Raw genomic sequence first — 16,719 nt, forward strand, 5'->3', positions numbered from 1 at the left:
CATTAAATACAAAAGTACCTTTTTTGTCTATTGTTATTTGTTGCTCATTAATAAATCTCGCCTATTACGTTTGCATGTATCAAGTGCTTGCGCAAAACCGGAGATCCTAAACCGGACTCTTAAAGCAGAATCGGAAGGACGGTGTAAACACTAACGCAAGCAAGACGATTTAAGTTTTAAAATTATATAAAATATATGACACTTATCAACCTATATACTCAACGAATATTTGATCTACAGACTTCAAATTTGGTATATAGATTTGTGGGGAACTTTTTTATTGGTTTTTATTCAGGGCTGCTAAGGAGTCAAAATTGAAAAATTGGTCCGGGGATGTCATCAAATTTTTATCTGTATGTCACTATTTCACGTGAATCGTTCATGTGACAGATTAATTATGTTAAGAATAAATATGGTTTGAAAACACTTTTTAAAAATCGTGTAAAACTAGCCTAGTTGTTATCGTACTTGGCTTATTGTCTTCAGGTTTCCCTTTCAATCTCAGCTCGAGTATTTTTTTTACTCATAAGAAGTTAACTGTTCAGAAAAAAACGGACCAAGTAAAGAATAGATAACCTGTAGCAGAAAACGCCGACTGGCGACGACTGGCGAGGGCCGGCGCATATTTCAAATGACACCGGTGTGGCACAAGCACATGGCATTGGTTGTTTACAAACAGTTCAAATAGCAGACATGGTCGAATATTCGCGAGCAAGACTTTTTAAAAATATATTTACAAAACTTTGGAAGATTTGAAAGAAAAATATATATTTACAAAACATTGTTTTTTTAAGTAAGTAACAAAACGAACGTATTTACATAAAAGATATTTAAATAAATGGGTGTCTTTCTGAGTGCGTTTTTAATATATTTACAAAACTTTTTAATAAAACTTATAATAATAATTATAATTATAATAAAATAAATGAATAAATAAATAAATGTAAGCCAAACTTATTTATGTCAGAAACAAATGTAAAGTAACTGACTTGTTCGGATTTTTGCGAATGTTCCGCGGATTTTTGCGACCAAGATTTATTTTTATGTACAGTGGGTTTTGTTTTGTTTTTTTTTGTGCGTTTTTAGTACAATTCAATATTTATTTAAAGTGCGATGTATGTTGGAGGTCAGTGAAGGAAAAAATCCTTCTAGACCGAGGCAATTTTTATGCATAATAAAATCACAAGTATGTTTATTTTATTATAATTATAATTATTATTATTATTATTATTATTATTATTATTATTCTAACTTTTATTAGAAAGTTTTGTAAATATATTAAAAACGCACTCAGAAATACACCTTTATTTAAATAGCTTTTCTTTAAATACGTTAATTTTGTTACTTAAATAAAAATGTTTTCTACATATATATTTTTCTTTCAAATCTTCAAAGGTTTTGTAAATATATTTTTAAAACTCTTGCTCGCGAATATTCGACCATGTCTGCTACTTGACGTGTTTACAAACAACCAACGCCAATGTGCTTGTGCCAATGTCAAGGTCAAATATTCGGTGTCACTTGAAATGTGTGCTGGTCGTCGCCAGTGGTTGTCTTCTGCTACAGGGTATCTATTCCTTACTTGGTCCGAAACAACACAATACTCGTATGCATATGTCCCTGTTTCTTTCCGTTTTGTTTTGTTTGTTGTTGTTGTTGTTGTTTTTGTTTGTTTTAGTTGTTGTTGTTTTGCTTTTTTTGTACTTCATTTTTTTAAAGGAATTTAACGGTATTTCACTTTATAATGAATAGGAATTCTGCATTAATTAAAATATAATATTTATTCATATTTTACGAATAGGCAATGCCAGACGGCATGCTAGTATATATACACATTTAACTATTAATTAATGTATTTTTATATGCAGAATTTGCTCCTAAACTAATTCACTGATCATTATGAATTTTGGAACACATCCACTAGACGTAAGAAATGTGGGTTGTATTTACTTTTATTTATTTTCATGCGAAGGGAGAAATAGAAGATGGAGCCATTTATGATAATTCAGATTCCTTCGATTTTTATGAAGTTTTAACAGTGGATATTAGACATCAATTAATAAATATTCTTCAAATTTCAGTAGCCTTGGAGTATTTTTAATGGTTTCAGGAGGATATAATATAGACAAAAGAATTTTATTCAAAAATTCCAATAGATCAGATTTACATTGACTTTAATTAATATTTAACACCAATTAAGCAAGATTCCTTGAATTTCAATTTATTTTAAAAACCCTCTTAAGCTAAAGCCGTAAATTCTAGATATTTTCTAGAATCACTCATGCATGGGTATTTGTTGCAACATCTGGCTTGGTACCTCTACTACTAGTCTCTGACTCTTGGATAAAATTCAAAAAAAGAATCTCCAATCTTATAGGTCTCACACTTTCGACCAAGCTCCAACCCCTGTCCCATCGCTGCAATGTTGCATCCCTGTGCCTGCTTTACAAGTACTTTCATGGAATGTGCCCTGATGAACTCGTAGCAATTGTGCCCCCATTGGCGTACATATTCCCAACTAACCTAACAAGCAGCAAAATCACACCCCTACACTGTTGGGGGTCCCATAGATGCTGGAAAACCTTCTACTCTAATAGTTTCTTCTTTCAGACTGCTAGACTTTGGAAATCCCTGCCTGTTTCCTGCTTTCCTGGCTGTACTAACCTGCAGAAGTTTATATGTAATGTGAACATATGCGTCACTGCTCAACCTTCCTCGTTCCCCTGTTAAACGCGATCTCAAATAGTAGCCACTTGTGTTCCAAGTTGCAATATGCTTTGTTAGGGTTAAAAACGATAAAAATATATACAAAAGCATTCATTTAAATAATACTTACTGAGAAATGTGTAATCACTTCAGGAACAATGAAAGTTATGCGTGAACTAATATCAGAAACCTGCTTTACATCGCCACTGTTGATGGCCGATTTAAGTGAGAGCAATTTGTGGTAGTACTGTTTGGCTTCATCAGTCACGGTGATTGGAGACACATATATTACATCAACGTTAGGATCTGAAAAACGACAAATTAAATAATAAAGTTCACCAACAAAGACACCATTCCAAAAGATAATTGATATGTGTAATATACATAGTTTTATCTTGTGAGATTTTCAACGGTGGAATCAAAATATCATCTAAACTGAAATATGAAACAGTGGTTCTTGCAAGACAATTTTCATTTGTTACTGTTGTATCATGTTATTAGGATTAAAAGAACATATTTTGATACAGTTTAGTCAAACATGATGTAATCCTTTCTGGACAATTCGAAATCAGAAATATTTTTCATTTATAATTGCAAATGGAATAACTCATATTTTTTATTTATAATTGAAATACAAATATCAGCAAAGGAAATAACTCATATTTTTCATTTTATAATTGTTGTGGGGTACAAATCACCCCTATTTGAGAACTAAGTGGAATCAACTAGTCCTATGAATACCACTGGTTGCAGAGACCAAATGGAGACATTCATACCATGATTAACCGCATGCTACAAACACGTTCCTCTCATACCACTTTAGTGGCTCCTGTATTCTTTATGATAAATACATATTATGTTTTATACACTTTACACTACTTGCGGTTTCTTTCGTTTATAACCCATAGCATGGGTCTACAACAATTATGTACTCAAATAAGGGTGATTTGTACCCCACAACAATATTAATTTATTTTTATTTCGGATTATTATTCTCATCGTTATTAGTTGTTGTTTTTCATCTTTTATTGGTTTGTTTATTCACGACGTTTCGGCCAACTATTCCTCTGGCCTTCGTCAGGTGGTAACCGCGACGGATAGGAACTTCGAATCTCCTAACTGCATTCTCAGCCATCACTGCCATCCGTAGTTGTTGTCGTCTCGCCACATTTTGACCAATTAACCTCTGGCACGCTTTGGGTGGCCAAAGGAATAGTTGGCCGAAATTTGTGAATAAACAAAAACCAATAAAAGATCAAAAAACAACAACTAATAAAGATGAGACTAATGGTCCGAAATAGAAATAAATTAATATATAATGCTCATCTCAAAAATGAATTCCAATTAAGGAATAATATATATATACCCACAACAATAATTGAAATACCAACATCAGCAAATGGAATAACTCATATTTTAATTTATAGTGGAAATACCAACATCAGCAAAGGGAATAACTCATATTTTTAATTTATAATTGAAATACCAACATCAGCAAACGGAATAACTCATATTTTAATCTATAGTTGAAATACCAATATCAGCAAAGGGAATAACTCATATTTTTAATTCATAATTGAAATCTCAACATCAGCAAAGGAAATAACTCACATGTTATTTAAAATAGAAAATTTTAAATCGGCAAAGACAATGACTCATCTTTTTTAATTTATGATAGAAATTTTCAAATCACTCAGGAAAATAACTCATATTCTTCATTTATGATGGAAAACTTCTAATAAGCAAAGAGAATAACTCGTTTTTTTTTTTACTTCTGGTTCGAAAATTTACAATCAGCGAAGGGAATAACTCATATTTTTCATTTATGGTGGAAATATAAGCTTCAGCAAAAGGAACTAGCTTATATATTTTATTTGTGGTGGAATAATTAAAATCAAAAAAAGACATCACTCTTATTTTTCACATATGATAAAAAATCTAAGTCAACATAAGGAATAACTCATATTTTTTATCAAAGAATGTGAAAATGTCTTCTTTAAAATTAAAATATTTCTTCTTCCGTATAAGTTTAGAAAATATGCAAAACAAAAATCAAAAGTAAAACATAAAATTATTTTCCTGCATCCGATAAGTTGGTATAATGTTTATAACATTATAATTTCGTATACCCATATAAGCAACAACGAAATGATGTAACGTTGTGAAGTGCTGACTGTCACCTGGGCGGTCGAGCTTCAATCCTGACTTGAAGTAGTTGTTGGTCTAGCCGCACTGATGAGCTGTGATACAGCAAAACAGTACTGTATGTGGATGACTATAAATGCTCCCTATCTTGGGTTGAGCATAATGAGGAATGAAATACCAAACTGCCGCTAGTATAAAAAGCTTCATGTAAACAAATGGAATTTAGGTCGTTTGGACAATGTTTATAACATTGTAATTTAGCATACCAATCTCAGCAGCAGACAAATAGTGTAACGGTGAAAAGCACTGACTGCCGCTTGAGCGGTCGAGTTTCAATCCTGGTTTGAGGTAGTTACTGTTCTAGCCACACTGATGAGCTGTGATACGGCGAAACAATACTGTATATATATATATATATATATATATATATATATATATATATATATATATATATATAAGGAACTTTGTGAGGTCGTTAGATATGGACTCGAAGTGTATTAAAAAGTTTTATTACCACACAAGCTGAATGGCTCGACATACTAAATCTACAGTTGGTTCTTCGATATAACAGGGGCGCATTAGCAATAAATTTTTCTCTTTAGAGTACAATTGAAATATGATATTTGACTTTTAAATTTTAAATTTTACATTGTAAATTATATATGAAAAATAATGTTATAAAATCAACAGTAGGTGTTGTACAGTGCAATGTAAACTACAATGTATTGATAACTTAGTCATTGTGAGAGGAATGTGAGCTTTATCCTAGTGCACCATAATGGGTCCCCAACTAGAGCAGACAATCGATTTAATTGAAAAATGGTCGATTTCATCAATTTGGCTGCCAATAAAAATATGGGAGTGTGAAACATTCGTTCATCATCATTCAATATAAGCAACGTTGCTAATATATATATATATATATATATATATATATATATATATATATATATATATATATATATATATATACATACATACTCGGGTTTTTTTTATTCAAAAGTAATGGACTAATGAATTCAACGAGTTTGTTAGATAGTGCTCAATAAAAAGAGCTGATAATACTTGTTTATTGTTATATAAACATGCTCACATCCCGCTGCTACAAATAGCCAATTGTTTCAATCAAACAACAGATATCATCAGGCAGCGACTTGACTATTCAAAAGTTCAATGAATAATCATTGAATCATTGAACTTTTGAATAGTCAAGTCGCTGCCTGATGATATCTGTTGTTTGATTGAAACAAGTGGCTATTTGTAGCAGCGGGATGTGAGCATGTTTATATAACAATAAACAAGTATATATATATATATATATATATATATATATATATATATATATATATATATATATATATATATATGTATATATATATATATTTCCTGTTTCCTTTGTCGTAGCTCATCTGACTTGGTTGAATAGAAACATTGAATCTCTACGGTTCCAGGTGAGAATTGTCTGAAGATAGCGGTTTCAATCATACCCAGAGGGTTACTTGGCCAAGACGTGGTGAGATCACAACAACTATGGATGACAGTGAATGCAGTTAGGAGATTCGAAGTTCCTATCGCGTCGCTGTTACCATCTGACGAAGGCCAGAGGAATAGTTGGCCGAAACATCGTGAAACAACAACTAAGATGAGGATAACAGTCTGCAATAAATAAATTAATATATAATTTTTCTGTTCTTTGTTTTTTACATGTTTATTATATTCAGCAAACGCCGTTAACTTTTTTAATATCCGCTAAATCTCTCTCACCCTCTCTCTCTCTCTCACACACACACACACACACATACATACACACATACGCACACATACACATATACACACATACACACGCATACGCACATACACATGTATGCATTAAAAAAGTTATAAATTATATGCATTTGTGATATAAAAAAAATTGTAAAAAAAATGCACATAAAGTTAGAACTTTATGAACACCTTGTATATATATCATAATATAAAACCCAAATCGCCTTGCTTAGGCGTTGAAACTATCCATTTGGTTCCACTTTATGATACGCATGCATAAATAAATAAAAACAAAGTCATCAAAGCTTCCTTTTTTTAATGGATAATTTACGGAATTCTTCTTCTTTTTTATTTTATTTATTTTTAAATATTTCTACACTACTAACATAAACAAAACGAATATGAATAAATAAATGAATAAAACCGAAAGCATTTTTTTTTAAATGGGGTTGTTGTTAAAACAAAAACCGGCAAGATTGAAGATTAAGTGACAAAATACTCTCGATCCCTATATCACATAAAACGAACCAAACCCCGTAATCACCGTTATGTTACTATGCAAACAATATGTAAACAATAATATCGGTATTTCAGAAAATAAACCATATAAATAAATTTTTAATAATAAACACTTTTTATTTATTTTAAACAATATATACAGGACTTTTCTTTTTAATTTTATACAATATATATCAGTTTTTTTTTATTTTGAATTATAGACAATATTAATAAAACTTTTTATAGTTTTAAACAATATAAACGAATGCATTTTATTATACAGGAAAAGATTTCACTCTTTTCCCTTCTTCGCTAAATGAATGCCATTATATGCGTTCCAAAACTTTCTGTTTCCAACTTTTCTCATTTATTTTTTTACAATGGGACCATAAACCTTCTATGGTTTGCGTATATATCGAGGGATCGATCAACTCAACGAAGTTTTCTTCATGAATAATTTCGTCATGTTAATACTACTATTCGTTATGCCGTCGTTCGACCTTCACCTGGCTAATTACAATTTTTAATTTTAACACTTTTGCATCGATTTTCCCCGGCTAAAGCCCAAATATAAAGTGTCGCATATATATTATTTATTAAGTTTCATGTCTATAGATCAAAAACTGGGAGAGGAGTTTGGTAGACAAAATTTTTTAGGCATATATATATATGTATATATATATATATACATATGTATATATATGCACTCAAAAATATATATATAGAAAGGGGTTTGTGTTTACAATAACCTTTTTACGTAAATATTACGCAAGTATAAATCATGTACAATACCATCATGAATATAATTACATGTAATAATTAACTAAAGATGATGATCCTATAAGAAACCGAAAAAAATAATAAGGAATTTAGATTAATTTTTAAAAGAATATGCAAATTAGCTAGATTTCTTGCAAATGGATGCAATTCCACTGCCCATTTATAACAAAGTTCTATTTTCTTTTTAAATAAATAGAATGAAGGGTTTTCAATATAAATATCAATGCACAAAACAATTATAGAAGTATAGATAGTGATATTTACAACTAGAAATAAAAATAGGTTTAAGGCTCTAAAAATGCGTACTAGAACTGTCCGCAATGATCCATGGTGAAGAGGTTAAAGTACTTGGAAAAATCAATTGTAAAAGTGGTATTCAAAAATGAAGGTTGAAAGTTCAATTCTTAGTGTGGGCGGCTGAAACTGAAAAATGCAATTGAAAATTACTTAGGACCTCTATCCAGTCATGGCTGACGGAACAAGAGCATGCTGCCCTAGTGAAGTAAAGGTTCCGTTCGAAATTTCGTCCAAATTCCCGAATGCGACAGAAATATTCTCGAGTTCAACAAGATATACTTGAAGAACATTGGAAGTTATATGATTGAAACGTTGTGAAAATGACACTCATGATAAGAACAGTAATCCAATGGATTAAAAAAAAAAGCAGAAGCGTCTTTCTCAGTCATCTCTATATCAGCAAAAAAAGCAATTGTTCTTCTTTGAAGTTTTCTTGAAGCTGAAAATCTATGGAATAAAGATATGAAATGATTCTTACCTAAAACACTGCAAATTCTTGCGATCTGGTTATTTTGGTCAACGTGAAGATTATTCATCTGAAGTCGAATGTCTTCACTGTAACCTAACGATGGTATATGTACAATGACCCGCCTAGAATTTTTGATGCGGTTCCATGATGACTTGAAAATCTGAAAATTTTAAGACAATATCAGGCATTTATATAACGTTGTTTGTCTGTTCATTGCTCGTCACTCTGCCACATTTAAGCTTGAAATAGCATTTGAAAGAGTTTATCACGCTTAAGTTCAAAATAGTACTAGGGGTGTTCCAAAAGTAATGCCTTCTATCTTTTATTCCGCCCAAATGGATCAGAAAGGGATTGCAAATTACAATGTTATGATAACTGAATTTAGGCATTCATAACCTGAAAGGTTCATATCTCTGTTGCAGATATTGACGGTGTGAGACTCTACGAAAGTAACCCTTGCCATGGATGTGCGCCAGAAGCAGAGATGTATCGTTGAATTCCTCTATACAGAAAAAAAACTGAACCGATTAACATTCACCAGCGCCTGCTGGGCGTTTACGAAGCCGAGACAGTTTATATCAACAGTTAAGAGATGGGTTCATCGATTTCTGAGTAGCTCCAGAGATGTGAGGGACAAAGCACGCTCTGGACGCCTATGCGCAGCCACCAATCTGTCGCTGGCAAAAATGCATTGAAAATGGTGGTGACTCTGTAGGAAAATAAATTCTGGAGCACAAAAGCATGTTTTAATTGTACAACTCCCGTCTTCGTAGCTCTTAGCCCTTTTTTATTAAGAAAAAATAGGATGTAGTACTTTTCAAACGAAGTTTGTAATCAAATTTTTATCGATTTAGCATGCTTAAGTTTGAAATAGCATTTTCAATGATGTTTCACACTGAAATTTAAAATACAATTTTCATTATTCTGAACATTGTTTAAGTTTGAAGTGGAATTCCCGCTTAGACAACGCTTAGGTTTATAGCAGAATTCTCGTCAGTCTGTCGTGCTTAGGTTTGAAATAGCATTTTACTTGGTGTGTTTAGTTTATGTTTAAAATAGAATTTCCTTCGGTCTGTCAGGCTTAAGTTTGAAGTAGCATTTTTGTCGCTCTATTTTGTTAAAATTTGAAATAGAATTTTCGTCAGCATGTCACACTTAAGTTTGAAATAGCGTTTTAAATATGTCTACACTGTTCGTGCATATTTCAAATAGAATTTTCACGGCAAAACGTGCAGATTACATAATATACGTGCTTGCAGAACCTGTAGAAATTCCACGGTAATTGAACATTTTTAAAACACATTATAAATAAAATGAATAAAAAAAATTTTTAAAAAAACAAATAATGAATTTGAAACAATTTTTAGTAAATTCTTTTTTTAACCTTTAAAAGCTAAAAAGAATTTTTTAAATTTACATTTTTCAGTGAAAATCCAACATACAACACATTGTTTTGTTTTGTTTTTCTGAATAAGTTTGATAAAAATTATAAAGAAAGGAACAGATGTCAATTCATTTGCACAATTTTTTTAATTTGAAAAAGAAATTATAATAGAAAAAAACTTACAGTCCCCTTTCAACATGACCTTTTTTTTTTAATTATAAAATAAAACAGCCAATCTGAAACGTTTTCTTGTTTTGTTTTTAAAATTTTTGGAGAGGAAATGGTTTTAATGATTTTTAACGGATAAAAAGCGGTTATAAAGGGAGGTAATTCGTTTCTCATTAATTAATGTTTGCGATGATAATGGTTGCTTTTGTGAGAGCAAACGTTGGATAAGTAAATTAATATTTAGAAAATATGTTATCTTACAAGTCACGAATATCAAGTTCCTTCTCTTTAAAGTTGGGCATCTTTGTGTTATGCTAGCTTGATGATGAGAGATTATAATTGTTCACAAAATTAAAACGATACACGAGCGATAAAACATGCTGCAGATTTTAGTACTCACTAGTTGTTTCCTTTTGATAGAAAATAATAGACCCAATACAAATCAAGAGTAGCTTTTATTTGATACAACTACGACGATACTCGTATCTTTTTTTGAGACAATTTGTTCCACGAATAATTTCGTGCATATGTCTGTAGTGCGATTTGGATTGATTGCTGCTGTGGTTCCCAGTCTAATGCGTAAATGAATGTTTCGTGTAAGTCTTGGACATCCTCCTTTCGTAGTCGCTAGAGGTTTCCATCCTTTGTCTCTGTTTTTGTTTTGTTTTTTTCAACAAACATCAGCATCAGAACTACATCATCGTTTTTTTTTTCGTTTTTTTTTCTTATATCATTCTGTTTATTGGATAAATCACCTGACTCATTCAGCCGAAGTGTCTGATTACTGATACCATTTTCCATTGAGTGAGGTCATATAAAACTTTTGCAATGCCAAAATTATGTTTTACAAATTCCCCAACCGATTTCGTTCCAATAATCTTTCGACTTTTTTATTATGACTAGCGGGAGATACCCGGCGTTTCCCGGGTGTTTTGGGGTGTATGTGGCCGGGCGGGATGAGGGGTGTTAATGATAACGGAAGAATAAGCGAAGTAAAAAAACAGAAAAACGAACGTTGAAAAATCTGAAAAACACGTGAAAAATGGCTTAAATAATCCTGCTTCAATATTAAAATTTAAAAAATCGAAAAAAAAAAGACATCTCACACCACGACTCGAACCCAAAACGTTCAGATAATGAGGCCGCGCTCTAAGCAACTGAGCTAAAACGACGTCGACGAAATTACATCGTTTTTTTTATCTTTAAACTAAATCAGGTACGACGTCATTTGCGCATGCGTAGAACCGAACTCGTCATGAGAGGACGGTTTTTGCTGACCCCCCCCTTGTAGAAAACTTGATTTCAGGGTGAAGAAATTAGCGTTTTTGGCCAATTTTTCGATATTTGTCGGGCGAAGGTTGGAAGTTTAAAATGATACCGATCTGGCAAAAATCCGTGACCCGTGTCGAAAGTTTTTGCGAGACATACAAACACACATACATATATACAAACAAACATACATACATACATGCAAACACACATTTTCGCTTTTATATATATAGATGTCTTTATGACATGGTTTCCAGTAAAATCTTCGTTTCTGTATTCCCCTAAATGATCACTTCCTTGGGTTTATCTGATTACATTGATGCAAGCCGTTGAGGGGGAGGTCATATGTTTTTTTTTCCGACTCTCATCAGTTAGTGCTAAAGATATTATTTGCTCATATTTTTCTCAGGACAGATAACTTGATGACGATTTGGAATAAGAAGTTGCCAACGATTTCAACTTAAAATATACTTTCTTCTCTGTTATTGTAACGACATCTAACAGCCGAAAAATTGAGTTTTCATTTAAAAAAACAATACTTACTTTCAACAATAAGTAATGTTATCTACCTAATTGTCATGTCACAATTAGTTAAATATTTATGAGGTATTCCATAAAACGTGCATTTCAATGGCTTAATGAAAAAAATTATTTCGGCCATGTTTGTTTTGTCACGTGGCATGTGACGTAAACACAAAAGAAACAAAGAAGAACCTATTATTCATATTATTTGGATTCATCGAAATATTGTTCTCATTTTCAGTGTGATTTTCACAACGTTTTGGTCGATGTAACCTTCAAGTCCAATGTAAACCAGTTCTTGGTGAACCATCCTTGTAAATAATCTAATTATACGAAATTTCCACCACAAACGATTACTACACTATTGTTTCAATGACTGCAAGACACACATTAACCCTTATCCTCGAGTGGCCGTTGTGCCTTGATATATGGTTACCCCTTTGTAAAAAAAAATGCGGTCACTGTCAGTTTCAAGAAGAAATTCCTATTAATATCTAAAAATGTATGGCGTGACCATATTTAGAATTCGTACATTCAGTCTAGAATCCCTTTCTTCTTTAGGACAATGATCACTTGCAAAACAAGTCAGAGAAACGCATGTAATCAGAGCCATCTCACGTACTCTACATTACTTATTCTTCGCTGGGTTTTGAAAAGAATCGCTGATCAACTGAATTGATAAACACCCAAAAATTATTAACCATCTCACCAACATTAACTCGAAGCACGTTTCATGTCTATATTTTCCTTACACACATGGACATGCCTACAAAGTCAGAAAACAACATAGCTCCAATAACTTTCGGGAAGTCTAAGTGACAACAAGTCTCCTCAGATTTCCAATACTCTCCGCCTCTTAAAAATTTGTAGATGAATTTGTGTTATCGCAACAGCCACTTGCCATTGACTTATCACTGGCAACAACCCTTGAGCTTCACTGGAATCTGTGTGGCAATAAACACCCACAAGATCACAATACACTGCACACTCATCCAGTAGAGGTCTGGTTAATGCTCTCTCTCTCTCTCTCCTCGATCCTTACATCCTCCTTTACTCTTCACGCCTACTTTGTATGGTAGCAGCTAAGGCTAATGCCTTTTTATGGGGGGGGGGGATTACACAGTTTATGAGATTTGTTGCAGTTTCAGTTTCCTTGATTTATTTGTGGTTTTCCTTTCATCTTTTTGTTTTACATCTATTGTACTTTCCATGTAGCTAGTAAGTGTTTGTAGTTTATATGGGTTGGTTTCGGCATTCGAGGATTTTCCTTAAGATTTTAGTGTTTTCATGATTACCGTCCACTGTACAGCCAGTCTTCCCCTTGATTGTAATTTCTCCTAGCTTTTTTCGAGATTTGTCGGATAATAATTATTGTTACAGTAGTAGTAGTAGTAGTAGTAGTAGTACTAGTAGTTATTCTAGTAGTAGTAGTAGTAGTAGTAGTAGTAGTAGTAGTAGTAGTAGTAGTAGCAGCAGGAGCAGTATGTCCAGCACATGTCAGCATGTAGAACGAACGTTAAACCGATGATGATGATGATGATGATGATGATGATGATGATGACGACGACGACACTGCATCTACACTTAAATCGAAACACAGATTACTACAAGTAGTTTTACATTTGATTTCTCGACTCCTTGTTAAAATATTGCCTTCATCCATGTTAATCAAATAACAGAGAACGCAGGAAATTATTGTGACATGATATTTAAATGCTAAAAGCGTTGCGATCGTCTTTTAGCTTCGATCGTAAAGGACAATGCAAATGCCTGTAGGGGAATGTCATTTCTCTGAAGAGGTTTGTTGAGCAAAACCACGATCAATTTGCTTCTTAACATGCTTGTTATATGATGGAACATTCTCATATAGCTAACGAATTTTCTCCGTTCATTAAAAAGATAATTGATTATTAAAATAACGTAGATTTTTTTTCTTTTCATAAAACAGCATAAAAATCATCTTCAAATCGATTGAAAATGAATCATAGCAAATTCATGATCATCCATGTTGTTGCCAGATTAGTTTTTAGGCTATTGATAAATTGATCTATACAATTGTATTTAATACTGTGAAAAGCTAACGAATATTTTACAATATCATAGGTTTTACATTTTATATACCACGTGTTCGGGCTTTTTTTTTAAACATGATGCCGCCATTTTGTGTGGCTTATCATCTTGGATAACACACACACAACGTGCTGAATAGAAAGGTAAAAGAAAAGGATGACTGATAAAGAAACAGTTCAATTTACATAAATACATATTCATTTTCTCATCAAGAGTTTACCGAAGCAAAACAGAGCCGAAACATGTAAAGTTGTTTTGCTTGTTTTGATTTACGGCATATCAACCTTTCTGGGGTTATTTAATGCCGAATCCAGTAATTTGGGAAAAAGTGTTTTATGCTTCAAGTTTTTTTATATCTTTTAATATTTATTCATGGTGTTTGGTTTGGTTTGGTTGTTTTGTAGAGGAAAAGTGTTGCTTTTGTTTCTGACTTTTGGGTACTAGTGCATCCTTTGAACGAGACGTAACTCAGCGTTCGCTCAGCTTTCCCCAGAATATGACGTCAAAAGCTGGATTATGTCGAGAGTCGCTGACGAAATCATAATAACGCTACATAAAAGAATATAGCAAAATGTTAAATGTAGAAACATCAAACAAAAAAGAAAGACTCACCATACTTTTTAATTTTTATTAATTGTGTGAAGAAAAGGTTATATGTGCTTTTTTGCCAAATAAATCATTTTAAGCAAATGTTTTCAAGAAAAGGTTCAAAGGAACAAGTTTTTGTTAACAAGTTTGTTTGAAAATGTGATAATTTAATTTTTTTAATAAGGAAAATTGGGAAATAACTTTTTGTTTTAAAATATGTTTTTTTATGTTTGTTTATGAAGGAAAATTAGAACAAACTTTCCTTTTGTTAAGTCCCACTTACTTTTTAATGGTATTTTAGGATTAGAGTCTTTTTTTTTCACATGTTTTGTTCAAGTATTTTTTGGTAAAAAAAGTTAAAACAAAAGTGGATGGGTTAAGGTTTTTTGCCGAGATTTAGCAAATATGGTCCGAATCCGGATTGTTGTCCACTTCATATTCGCACACATCTCCAGCCATAGCTGCCGGTAATGCTCCCTCTTTTTGCTAGGTTGCACTTGTGGGTGCATATTGCACATTGTATTGTTTTTGCCAGTAGTTTCCGATGTTGACCATGTTTGCGGGGGGGGGGGATTTTTTTCCTTTTCCAATATTCATTGTTTCTCGTCGGGAGTAGCACGTGTATGCGTGCGTGTCGAGTTGAAACTAAGCATGCAGCGTTTTGATTGGCTGATCGCCATGTTATGTCAGACAGCAGCTATTGACGTTATATTCCGGAGAAAGCTGAGTGAATGCTGAGTTACGTCTGGTTTAAAAGATACACTATTACCGACTATTGAAAAGGGAAAGAAAAAAAGCAATAACATCAATATTTGCTGTATTTTAGGTCAGGAAACCAGTATCTTTAGACAGCCTAATTTGGTAGCACCACATATCATAGAGAAAATAAAATCATTCGGTCGCGAATATTAAATGAAGTTGTCCAAGGCAAAAATTGGGAGCATCACTCAAAGAATCTTAAAGAATCCATGATCATGGAATGATAGTATTAATCCAGTCAGAATCAGCAGTAGTCTTCTTCTCGTGTCAGGGTAAAAAAGCTCTGTCTGAAAATTTCAAAGAGATTCAGTATATTTTATATGGCGATTCTGGTAACTGATTAAATATTATTGTCCAAACCTTTGTGACCTCTTTATATTATTCCAAAGATATTGCAACAAAAACGGTTGGAATCGAGAAGAAAAAACGACAATCGGTGAAGAAACAATTGGATTTACATGGATACACATTTATTTTCACATAAACAGTTTGCCAAAGTCTAATGTAAAATGGAGAACTGCAACATGTAAAGTGATGCTTAATCTAATTTATAAAACTCACTATGTCTGTGTTCTTTTTTTCAAACTGCATCTCCTCCAAGACGCAAAGTCACAAAGTGGCGTAAGGCAGGTCAAATGATTACATTTTTTATTATTGTTCTTTATGTGTTTTAAGCTTGCAAAAATAGCTGCTTAGTGATGATAATTGAAGGAAATTGGAACTTGGCAGACGTAAGTCGACTGAAAGTTCTCTTGTAAATATGCAGAAATATATATATACATTTATACGTTAACATTAGTTCATTTTTAGTTAATTCTTATCAAACTGGCGATAGCTCAAATGGTAATGACTAAAGCTTTAGGTTTCTGTTCCGATTCTAGCTGATGACACCAAAGTCATATATATATATATATATATATATATATATATATATATATATATATATATATATATATATATATATATATATATATATATATATATATTTGTTTTTGAAATCACTACTATATATTGGGTACAATATAATAAATAATAATAGATAGAGAATTGACTCTAAAATCGAATATACAAAATCTGCATAAATTAAAATATCCTATTTTAGTGTATTTTATGCCTGGGCATAAGCATAGTATGATATATAAACAAAAATAACGACCAGCATTAGTACGAAAGATAGACTACATTAATCCACCAATACATTAATAATGACGAGTGTGTTGCTCTTTACTGATATTTTATATCAAGGGACGTTCTAAGTCATACTTCCTATTTTTATTCCGCCCGAATGAATCACTCAGAA

General features: G+C 32.3%; 1 protein-coding gene across 2 annotated transcripts in view; it reads right to left on the reverse strand.

Moving 5' to 3' along the window:
* Positions 1-16,719, reverse strand: part of LOC145267223 (IQ domain-containing protein H-like) — a 259,132-nt gene that overhangs the window by 67,106 nt on the left and 175,307 nt on the right. For both annotated transcript variants that reach the window (XM_080123287.1, XM_080123285.1), the window contains 2 exons: positions 8,669-8,819; positions 2,837-3,012 (listed from right to left, as the gene is read on the reverse strand). In XM_080123287.1, coding sequence (XP_079979413.1) covers positions 2,837-3,012; positions 8,669-8,819 — 327 coding nt within the window. The remainder of the gene's footprint in view (positions 1-2,836; positions 3,013-8,668; positions 8,820-16,719) is intronic.

The sequence above is a fragment of the Euprymna scolopes genome, chromosome 4 (assembly GCF_053919585.1).
Source record: "Euprymna scolopes isolate OS-2025 chromosome 4, ASM5391958v1, whole genome shotgun sequence".
Lineage (NCBI taxonomy): Eukaryota > Metazoa > Mollusca > Cephalopoda > Sepiida > Sepiolidae > Euprymna > Euprymna scolopes.